At 40.5% G+C, this 12,208-nt stretch overlaps 1 protein-coding gene across 1 annotated transcript in view; it reads left to right on the top strand.

The window, feature by feature from the left end:
• LOC124982044 (PH and SEC7 domain-containing protein 3-like) overlaps positions 1 to 12,208 on the top strand; it is a 419,607-nt gene that overhangs the window by 164,515 nt on the left and 242,884 nt on the right. The window contains 3 exon segments of the mRNA XM_047548202.1: positions 9,761 to 9,893; positions 9,895 to 9,956; positions 10,073 to 10,153. Coding sequence (XP_047404158.1) covers positions 9,761 to 9,893; positions 9,895 to 9,956; positions 10,073 to 10,153 — 276 coding nt within the window.

The following is a 12,208-nucleotide window of genomic DNA, read 5'->3' on the forward strand; positions in this document are numbered from 1 at the left end:
TTGGGGTTCACTGATCCCACTGCACAGAGAGGTTTCTGTGCAAGTAATGAATATATAAACATTTCTGCATCATTTTCTTTTCTCCTTGAGTTATCAAGCTAGACATCAGGTAATAGTTCATTTGCAAATTATGCATCTCAAATCATTGTAGTATAGTTTTTTAAAGTTGACTTGATAATATTGCACTGAAAATATTCTCATTTGAGAGTCCAGAAGAGTACAACTTAGTCTATGGAAAAAGGAAAGGAAAAAAAGTGAAAACCTGCATCATTCAAAGCAGCTCCCAGAGAAGTATGTACCTCTAGGGGGCCAAAAAGTCCAAACCAATTACTTATCCGAAGGCAGCTCCTCAGAGGCAAGTGCAGCCTGCCTTGCTCAGTTGGCGAGTTTGCTAGGTCTCTGTACCACTGCCTAGCACACGGGTGCCCTCTTCTGGAAAACTGAATGCAGCACTGAGCAGAAGGAGAAAACCAAGGTTTAAAATGTGTGGAGTGGGCAGGGGAAGAACCTCCAGGTGAGACTGACTGAGGTGCTTCAGTGGCAAACGCCGAATTCTGACCCCTGTGCTGAACAGAGGAATAGCTATTGGGAACGTCAATAATTGGGGTTGTGGTTGCTCTTATAGAGGGCTTTCGATCACAAGTGTGTTGCAGTCTTCTTCTAGGGAATGTGGCATGGCAAACTTGGGTTCCTGTGAAGCAACTGACCTTGTAAGTCAGTGGTAATTCCTGCTGAATGCCACTTAGCATTTGTGTAGTGGTTTATAATTACTAAGACACTGGCAGGCGTGTTATCTCACGGTGATCAAAATAACCAAGCACTGTTGATGGTGTGAATAAAAGTGATGGAAATGGATTTAGTGCTGGCACCTGGCGTTTATTGTTTCCTCCTTGCCAGACACTGCACTAAGCATTTTATGTGAATCTTCTCATAATTTTCACAGCACCTTGTCCAGTTGGGGTGGTTATTTCCATTTTATAGCTGAAGAAAAATGAGGCCCGGGGAATAATGAACTTACCCAAGGTCCCACAATGGAGACCAGTGGAGCCAGTATTTGAACTTGGACAGTCTAACAAGAGCTCTTTGGAAGATACTTCCGTTTAGCATCTTCTTAGTTAGTGTCACTCACTGTCAGACCTGGCATTCACGTGCGGAATTTCCCCAGCAAATGGAGGCCCACCCCATTCTCTCCCTGAAAGTGGACTGTGTCGGATGAAGACAGTGCTGGGCACACTTCTGTGCTGGCACATGTCGGGGTTCCTTGGTTAGATTAAACCTATAGCTCGGTGACTCCCTCCGTCTGCCAGTGAGGGGCTGAATCCTTGCCCCTGCCGAGTTCCTGCAGGTGTGATGGTTCCCTGCCAGGTAGTCTTGCCTGGATAACCCATGCACCGCTTCCTCGGCTGTGTCGTTTCTGCTTCCGTCTCCTGTTTACCTTTGTGGGCACACACCAGGCACCCTCCCTCTTCTTCCATTAGCGTTCCTCTTCTTGGTTGTTGGTTCACACTCCCCTGAGATTCTAAGTCAGAGATTGCTGTCTACCCTCTCTGAGCACAGCTCCTCACATCTCAATTGCTAGTTGTGTGTGTGTGTGTGTTTTGTTAACCTTCTAAATATCCCTCAATGTAGGCTTTTCCTTTATACTTGCTCCAACTTTCATTTCTGGGCCTTGATTTTTGGCCACGCTATTTCAGTGCTTTTCCTAGCTGGTTTCTTATTCTTCACCTTTGCTCCCTGCAGTTTCCCCTCGGTGCTCCCAGCTGAAAAATTTTACCAAAACTCAGCCAGAATCTTAACCTTTCCCCCTCCTGAGACCTCTAGTGGTTTTCTGTGAGTTAGAGGAGTGATTCAGAATCCTGACCTCACACCAGAATCATCTTGGGCCTTAGGAAGTTGCCAAGGTCCTCCCCAGTCAGCAGGCTGAGGAGTCCCTGAGTGAGGCCCTGGCACATGTCTTTCTGAAGCTTCACACGGCCACATACCTACTTGGATACCCGATGCACATCTTAAAGTTAACCTGTCGAAGTGAAACTGCTTGTCCCCCAAACCTGTGCAGACTTTGCTCTTTTCTGTCTTGGTTGATGGCAGCTTTGCCCTTCAAGTTGCTTAGCCTGCAATACTAACTTCTTTTCTCACGTGTGTAGCAATAGGACTAGTTTGCAAATCACCCTGTCAGCCCGACTGCAGCCACACTCACTGCTTCTGCCCTAGCTACCTCTTCCCTGGAGAGTCCCAGTGCTTCCCAAATGGTCTCTCTGCCCACTCTCCTATATATAGTCTATTGTATCAAGATAATGAAAGGAATACACTTAAAATATAAATTTAATCTTAAATATCTACTCAGAAGCCTTTGATATTAGCCACTTTACTCCGAATAAAAACCAAAATCCTCTCAGTGGCCTGCGGGGCCTCAAACCACCAAGTGGTTCTCAAAGATGGCCAGACCCGGGCTTTGCAGTGAACTCACAGGGTCCCACAGGATATCTGTGCTTCCAAGGGAAACGGATCTACCAAAGTCTACTGAACTAGTCCTGAAGGACTGGACCAGGCACAGTCACGCATCACTTAACCTCAGGGGTGTGTTCTGAGAAATGTCTTATTGCCAATTGTGCTTAACCACTGAGCCACATTCCCAGCCTCTTTAATATTTTATTTAGAGACAGGGTCTCACTGAATTGCTAAGTGCCTCCCTAAGTTGCTGAGGCTGTCTTCGAACTTGTAATCATCCTGCCTTAGCCTCTGGAGCCACTGGGTATTGTTTTGTTTGCTGAAGGGAATTTTGATAAACATTTGTTCCTGTAAAGACAGGCAAACCAGAAGACTAGCAGCAAAATGACCAGTAGGGAGCATGTGAAGACTTGGGTGCGCAGTCCAGTCCCGCTGTCCATGGAGTTTCCTGGCCTCAGTTTCCCATGTGTAAAATGGAGCACACTGTTGTCTCTTTCCTAGGACTATTGAGACAGTCCTTAGGGAGCACTTTCCCCACGGCCAGTGCACAGTAAGTGCTGGCACTGTGCTGGAGCCATGAGGTGGAGGGCAGCCCCGAGGGTGCTGTGGTGGTTCTGAGCAGTTCCTCATTTACGTTTCTTTCAGAGTTAGATTATGTACCCTCTTCTGCAGTGCCTGGGAAGCAAACGCCATCGATACTGATGGCCAACAAGATTCCCTTTAGTTTCTCAGAGGTGGCTCAGGAAAACCCTGCAGGGTTTTATGTATGTGTATCTCGCTTCCCTGGAATGTTCCTTGACGGGCTTCGTTCCAGCTGACAGGACCGTGGCCGTGGGCTGGCTTTCTAGTCTGCTGGTTCTGGGGCTCTGTGTCCATATCTTCCACCTAAAGAACGGCAAAGCAGTCATACTGCCCCTCTGGTCCGCTGTGCTGCTCTTGTAGCTGAAGTCATTTCTACACACTGTTTGGGCTTCTCCTGGCTTGCTTTTGCCTGCTTATGTGTAAAATTGAAGAAGACGACTTGTTTTCTGTGTACAACTCTCAGGGTACACTTGATAAATGCAGGATAGAGACAGCTTTGACTTGTTAGCCTGTTTTGTTTTCCCTTGTTTGTTTTATTACCCCAATTACATAAAAATTTAAGTAATAAAAAAAATGAAACTTCAAAGTAAGGAGGAACCAAGATGCACCTTTTGCAACCAACTGCTGATGTCAGTTCATCCATAACTTTCTGGGGTTTGTCATAATGAAGAAGAAAGTTAGTGCCACATGTCATTATTGATAGTAAAACTTAGAGGCCGATGGAGGAAGTGGGCTCGGCAGAGTGCTCTGCTCTTGCATTCTTAACAGGTGGCTGGTGAAGTAACCTCACCCTGTCCTTGTGGTGTGGATGCAAATTGGAATTCAAGGCAGGTGAGGAGATGGGATTTTAAAAAGACCCGTGCTATAATAAAGGTCTGTCGCAGGCACTGGTTGCAGGGTGGGTCTTTAGGCTGTTGACCTGGGCTCTGAGGGCCATTGAAGGTTTGCACAGTTGGGTGTGGTGGTTCTGAGGTGGGGGGATGAGGTCAGCAGAGGGAACAGCATGGGGAAGAGGCGTGTGTATAGCTTATGATTCTCCGTGGCCCAAGCACGAGGGTAATGGGAGAGGAGGAATTCAAGAAAGAATCTTGGGTCTGCTTATGTGGGACCTTTTGATGGGCCACAGAGTACGGATTTTTATATTGAGCAGGAGTTTTGTAAAGTTGGTATATTATTACATTTACGGGGACAGCGGGCTGTCTGGGAAAGGTGAAAATGCCAAGAAAAGAGGGGGTTTCCTTTTATAGGCAGAGGATGTTGGAGGGAGACCAGTGGGTTGTAGGCACCAAAACCATAGAAAGAGTAGAAGTACGAAGCATATCCCAGAATCAAGTCAGAAGAAACACTAAGGAATCTGTGAAACAGGATACCGGTCGTCGGGAGCACCTCCAGTGACATTCTTCACGGTTAGAACAGATGTTTCGGGAGATAAAACACAGGATGCTCAGTTAAACTTGAATTTCAGATAAACAATGAATAATTTTTTAGCATAAATATATTTCATGCAGTATTTGTGTCAAACGCTGTTTTTTTGCTTATCTGAAATTCAAATGACTGGGTATTTCTCTCTAGAAAATGTAGAAATCTGATATGATGAAGAGGTGAGGAGGCCTTGATGATCAGACCCCAGATCTGGCCCTCATTTCGGGATGAAGTGTTTGGATGAGCGTTACCACACTGATGGAAGTACGAAGTTCAGGCTCCACTAGAGCATTTCCTTGAATACAAAGGAGAATTTTGGGGGAAATTCTTCCTATGCTTGAGTGACTGGTAGGGATATCACTTTATGAGAATTTATTTGATCAATAAAAAAATAGGGGAAATAAAGTTGAATTGTAGTAAAAGCAGGGGGGCATCCAAGCGACTGAAAGCATCTAATAATACTCAGGGGACTGGAGGGACAACGTCTCGTGTATTCGGGGAACAGAAGGAGGTGTTGTCCCCTCTGAGAGGGGGTCATCCAGTCTGCTTTATCAAGTGTGAACAGGGCTGAGCTGCATTGTTTTTTATTCCCTTGATATACACTGGCCCTTGTGTTCTGGATTCTGTTTTTTATCGGGGCTGTAAAAACATTACAGAAACCCCAACAGTACACGCGCTGCTGAGAATGTGAGGTCATAGTAACATGACCTCACAGGGATCCGGGGCCTTGGAAGGCTGCGTCGATAGCGGGCCCTGGAGTCCTGGGAGAGTCGTCCTGGGAAGGGGCTTGGGAGAGGAAGAATGGCCCCGGTGTGCCCCGGTGGCTTCTGTGATGGCTGCTCCGTGGTGTCTGTGTTGCTGTTGGTGAGTTCACCCGGCTCCCATGCTGCCCGGCGTTGATTCGAGAGGAGCATTTTCTGTTTTGTTGAAGTAGCGTCAGGAGTTGTGAAATTGGACAGAATGAAACCGTCTAGGAATGGAATTATTTGTCTTGGCTTTGTTCCTCATTTTCTCCTTTTACTGAAGATTGTCTAAACAAGATCCAGAGACGTTTGAGGCACATAGATTTTAAAAATTACATCCTCTGGTGCGTGTAAGAAAAATAAGGTGAAATTAACTGGGTTGGGCACACTAGTAGAAGGAAGAGGCCAATGTGTAGGAGGAGATAGAGGAGAAATAGGCATGATTTGGAGGAAGAGGCCAATGTGTAGGAGGAGACAGAGGAGAAACAGGCATGATTTGGAGGAATTAATTTCATATGTATGCTTGTGAGGATAGACCTTTTGTGTTTGGACAGAATCAGTCCATTACTATATATCTGGTGTAATGACATTGTTCTTATGGAGTGGATGACTATGCCGTGAACTTGCCCTAAGCAATGAGCAATAAGTAGCAGTTTCATTATGAAGAAAGTTTGTTCTTCATTATGTTTTTTACTACATGAGAGCCATTGTAGAGAGGAAGGGAGTAAGTGGAAACAACTCCAGGGGTAGATATATATTTAATCATAAAAATGAGGGACTTGATTAGAACTAATATAGTTCTTGGTGTATACAGGAGAAGACAACATAATCATGAATTGTCCTTTATGTGAAATTTCTCAGGTGAGTTTACTTATTATAGATATGCTATAGATAATTAAATATTCCATTTTTAAAAAAAAAAAACCTGGCTGATATGTTTAACTTTATACAGGTAGATTCAGAATGAAAAACATTACATGTGGGCTGGGGAGATAGCTCAGTTGGTAGAGTGCTCGCCTCACAAGCACTAAGGCCCTGAGTTCAATCCCCAGCGCCGCAAAAAAAAAAGAAAAACCATTACATGCCTTTTCATGAAAATTCTGACATAATTAGGCAATTTATTGTAATTGAGAAGTGTTTTCTTTCGGAAAATTAAATTGACAATGGTTTTTAAAATTTTTTTTCATTTGGTCCTAATTTGTCATACATGACAGTAGAATGCATTTATATGTTTTGATAGATCATACATAAATGGACTGTAATCTCATTTTTCTGATTATACATATTGTAGGACCACATCCTTCATGCAGTCATGTATGTACATGAGGTAATAAATAACTTAATGTTTAAGGGGGGTTACCATACATCCTGGTTGGCCTGGTCAGTTCCTTGTATGCTAGTTGCTTTGGAATTGACTATGGTTTATTATTGGACATAGATTTTAAAAAGTATTACTAAGAGTTGCAGTAAAATAAGCTAGCATGGTTTGGTAGACCTCCGTTTCATACTCCGAACTACTTCCACGATCTCAGCACCAAATGTATGAGTTGACATGTTTTGATCAGAATTTTCACATAGTTGGATCTCACTGAAAGACAGTCTGGGATAGCCTGCCCATTCCTTTCCCCACACTCACAGCCCCAGGCAAGGACAGCTGGCAGGTTCTCACTGACAAGTGCAAAGTGTGCTGGGAGAGGCATTGCTGGGGACAGTCAGACCCTCCAAGTCGGTGTGTTGGGGAGTAGTAGGTATGGGCTCCGCCCAGCTGGTTGTGCCAGTAGCCTTGCTCCTTCAGTGACAGCAAAGCTGCCAGACCACCCCATTGGCTGAGTGGTGGGAGTGGGAAACTGTAAGTTGAGTGGAAAATGTGACAAGATAGAGACTGACCTGTTCTACTTAAAAATGTTTGTTCTTGTTTTAGTGATCTTCATCCTTCTTGCATGGTGTGAGTTTAAAACTTAGCAAGTTGAAATTTAAAAAACAAAACAAAACAAAACAAAACAAAACAAAACTTTGTGTCATAGCTCTGATATCATAGTGATTTTTTAAAGATTTTATTTGTTTTAATTTTTGTTGTACATGACAGTAGAATGCAGTTATACATTTTGATAGATCTTCCATAAATGGAGTGTCATCTCTCATTTTTCTGATCATACATATAGTAGGGATTTTTAAAATATAAAATTCAGTGGTTTTAGTACATAGTTATTTAATGTCACCATCATCCCATGGTAAGGATATTTTCTCACCTCAATAAGAAACTGTACCTGTTTAGTACTACTGTTTTTTAATCGATAATGTTTTTGTTTTTTTTTTTTAAACTTTGTGACAATTGTAATGATGCAATGATTTTACCATCCCAAATCCTCTTCAGAGCGTCCTGGTTCATGATGCAAAAGGTTACTTACTTGCAGGGCAGGGCAGGGCAGGGCAGGTTGAAGAACAGTGGAACCCAGCAAGGGCTTGCAGGCTACTGCATGGGCCCAGTTGGAACCAGCTGGGAATGATTTTGTCTTTAAAGGTTACAAATACCAGCAAAACAGTGTGTGTGATGGGGACTTACTTAGCCTGCAGGTCTTAAATACCTACTGTCTGGTTTATTATGGAGACGTTCTGACTCCCTAATTTGGAGTCTGTGGTAGTTCAGGCTGCAAGGCCCATTAAATCAATGTTTAATGAACATGACTGTCACCAGGTTAAAACGAACATTTGGAAATTACTGTGTGCTCACCGGTTTAAGTGCATGAGGTAACCAGCCCCAAGCTGTGGTTTGTGACCCGTCAGAGGTTCTAAAAATGTGGCCTGTGGGGCTTGCTTCCTTCAGGAGGTTTGTGAGTTGAAAACTGTTTTATGTTGATAGCTACAACATTGTCTTCCTTTTCACCGTGTCGATGCAGTGCTGTAGGACAGCAGCCGTTGGGGTCATAATGGAAATCAAGGCAGTGGCACCGGACTGTCCCTAGTTGTCATTATATTCTTCGTTGCCAGGCACTCAAAGTAAAAAGAGGCCAGTTTGATTTAAAAATGTCCTGGGTGGAGCCACTTCAAATTAATTTCGTTACTTTATTTTGGGGGGTGGAAACTGAGGATTGAATCAGGGACACTCAACCACGGAGCCCCACATCCCCAGCCCTGTTGTGTATTTTATTTAGAGACAGGGCCTCACTGAGCTGCTTAACTCCTCGTTCTTTGCTGAGGCTGGCTTTGAACTCCTGACCCTCCTGCCTCAGCCTCCCAAGCCGCTGGGCTTATAGGTGTGAGCCACTGTTCCTGGCTTATTTTATTACATTTCGATATCTGAATTTGTCTTCTTAATTTCATCTGTGAGAAAATGGGAGTAAAGCACTTATGCTCCTGACTCTTGGCTTCAGGAAAAGCATTCTTGTAGTTGAGTTGGGACTATAAACTTCTGCTTTTCCTCATGTAATGTCATTTTTCCTTGAGACAATGACAAACTGTTGGTTACAAGCCTATTATTTAAGGAAAATAACTGACAACATTATTTGTAGCCAATGATTAAATTTAAGCTTTTGATAAAAAATTTGAATTCTGGAAAAAATATCTCTGACTGAAAATTTGAGAGCTTCCCAAAACTTGAAGACTTTTCTGAAGGTAATAGTGGTATGTTAATGAAAGTACTTTTTCTGATATTGCATAATGGAGTGTGTCACAAATATTTTACAAATGACCAGTGTGCATTACTAGAAAATCACATGTTGATAAAAGATCTCTTCAAAGTGTAAGGTTTTAATAGAAGGGGGAAAAAGTACATTGATACAGGTTTCTATATTGTAGCAAACTTTTTTAGAAACTTCCATTTTTGTTACTTTGGTATTGTATAAAAAAAATCCATATTATCCAAAAAGAATATTATACTACTTCCTTTCTAAATATCTGTGAGGCCAGATTTTCTTAATATACTTCAATCGCAGTTAACAAATGGAACATAGAAGTGGCTCTAGGAATCCAATTTTCCTCTAATAAGCCAACCATTAAATTTATAAAAAAATGAAAACCATCATCATTTGTCCCATTATATTTTGGTTTTTGGAAAATGGTTATATTTTTAAAAAGGTAATATTTATATTACGTGAAGTAAATGTATTATTTTAAATGAATGAATATTTTTTGCTCTAATTAATATGCTACATATCAGTAGCTATAATCAACATAAACAAAAGCTCTTTGGAGTCCTTGAAACTTTGAAAACTGTTTTCGTGACACTGGGGACTGAACTCAGAAACTCATGTGCATGCTAGTTTAGTGCTCTATCGCTGAACTACAACCTGCGCCTCAGTTCTTAAAAAAAAAAAAAAAAAAGTAAAGGTCCTGAGACCAAAAAAGTTTCAAGACCTCTCAACTAGAGTTTAGAAAATCACTTTTCAGTCTTTTGAAATAGAGCAGTGGAAAACATTTTTATAAATATTTAATCAAAATGATCTTATTTAAAATAGTTTTTATTTAGTAGGTTCTTCAATATTATAATTCAACAGATATCTCCCCCCCCTTTTTTTTTGCCAATAAGAAAATTTTTTCCTTTTTTCTTTTTAAATCAAATTTCATAGCAATGCTGGGGTGAAAACAACACGGCTAGAGGCTCATTCTGAAATGGGGAGCACTGAAATCCTGGAAAAAGAGACTGCAGAAAGTCTCAGTAACGGTACCAGCAGCAACTTGGAAGCAGCCAAGCGCCTGGCCCAAACGCCTTTATCAACTAGACAGATTCAAAAGGTCGGACGTCGCGAAACACCTAGGCAAGAAGTACGTTCTGACCCAAGGCTGGTGTCTCAGTTTATCTTCTGTGTGTGTGTGTGTGTGTGTGTGTGTGTTTTAATAGTTTCCATTTCAATAACCAACTCTATTCTGTTTTCTTATAGCAATGAATTTAGCAAACTAGTTGCAGAAGAATATCTGAAGTTTTTTGATTTTACAGGAATGACCCTGGATCAATCTCTCAGGTATGCTTAAACATCACTTCTTTGTTGCCTCTAAATAGGGAATTCTTAGAAAGCAATGTGGTTCAAGTAGACAGTTTTGTTTTTTTTGTTTTTTGTTTTTAATTGTCTAGTTAACTTTGTGAACTTAGATTATATCATGGACACTAAACACAGAGTAAGAAAAATGTTTATGTGAGATAACACAGGAACTGATATTTTGCTTCTAGTTACAAAGCCAAGTCCAAGCAATATGGTAAAGAATGGTGGCAAAGGAAATCTGTGGAAAAAATTGGTTCTTGTTGAATTTTTAAAAAATGCAGTAATTGCATATGACAAAATTTGTCATCTTAACCATTTTTTTAGGGATACAGTGATTGTGCAACTGTATGTTTGTACAACTCTTGTAAAGCTAAACTCCACACCTATTTTATTAAACAGTAACAGTAACAGTAACAGTAATGCATTTCTGTATTCCCCCGTCCCTAGAAACCACTGTTCTACTTTGTCTCTGATTTCAACTACTGAGTTTATCATATAAGTGGAATCATCAGAGTTTGCCTTTTTGTGACTGGTTTATTTTACTTGGTATAATGGCCTTGAGGTTCATCCCCTTTGTAACATTGAAGAATCTTTCCTTGTGAAGGTTGAGTAAGAGCCCATTATATCCATTTATCCATCAATAGACACTCGGTGGTTTTCTGCATTTTATCTATTGTGAATCATGTTGCTGTGAACATAGGTGTGCAGATCTCTCTGAGACCCTGCTTGCAATTACTTTGAATAGGGAATTTGGTTTTTGAATGCTCAGTTTAAAAAATGTATAGCCTATATAATTACAGAATTTTTTCCCTAAGCATTTGCTTATAATAGCCAGATAGTCTTTTAGGATGATATTTTGGAATAAACTCTTAAATGGAATAAAAATGACTATCAGTATAATAAATAATCAGCAGAAAGTATCTTGTAAAACAGTCTCTAACAATATCTACCTTTTCTGACCTTTTCGACTGAAGGTGTCAAACACATTGATTCTCACTTCACATCACATTGTACTGCGGGTTTTTATGAGATGCTGAAGGTTAAGACTAGCTAGCATTTAATCTTATAAACTATTTATAAAATGCCAGGGCCTGGAAAAAAGTTCTGAGATCATCTAGTGTAATACTCTAATTTTACAAATCAGGAAACCAAGGCCTGGGAGGTGAAATGGGTACTGGATTAGAGTGGCTTTTGCCATGGATCAAAGGTACTTGTAGGTTTTCTAATGAACGGCTAGGAGTGGAGGAAGGATCTGTATTTTAGCTTTGTGTTCTGATGTGGCACGTTAAAAAAAGTTGTGAAAAATTCAGGTGATCAGTATACTTCAGGTGTGCAAAGTATAAACCTCTAATAGGAAAGAAGTCACCCTTTTCATAGAAATAAGGTTTATTGTATGATTTTTTACAATAGATTCTTTGGAACATTTTAAATGATTTCTTATATCATGGTATTTAGGGAACTATATCTGCATTATCATATGAGGGATTCATCTGTAATAATACATCTTAGTTAAATAGTTTAGATTATCCTTATTTAAGAAATAAATTTAAGGTTTTATTTCCCAGTTTCTTCCTCATATAACAAATTAATAATAATACGATAATAGGCAAAATTAACAGATTGCCTGTATATAGTCAGTGTAATTGTAATTTAAGTAGTGAGTTAGTGGAGATTACAATCATGTACATAATGAAAAAAGAACACTGATGTATGCAGAGTTTTAAAACATAGCCTGTATGATTGTATATTGAGTCTTATATACCCCTTGTTTTCTATTTTTAAAAATTTTTTCTGATGTTTTACAACTGACTACTTGACAGTCATAATGGGGAAATTACCTGCCCTTCTTCAGGCTGTCTTGATGTATTGGCTACCTTGTTTTTGCCCTGCCACTTTTTAGATTGACATTTGTTGTGGACTATAAATATGAATACAAATTTATATTGCATGACTATCAGGTAAGAGATTTTGTAAATAACTATAATATCTTTTGTGATTTCTCTTATGTTATATAACTTAATATAAAGAATGAGATAA

Source organism: Sciurus carolinensis, chromosome 4, assembly GCF_902686445.1.
Source record: "Sciurus carolinensis chromosome 4, mSciCar1.2, whole genome shotgun sequence".
NCBI lineage: Eukaryota > Metazoa > Chordata > Mammalia > Rodentia > Sciuridae > Sciurus > Sciurus carolinensis.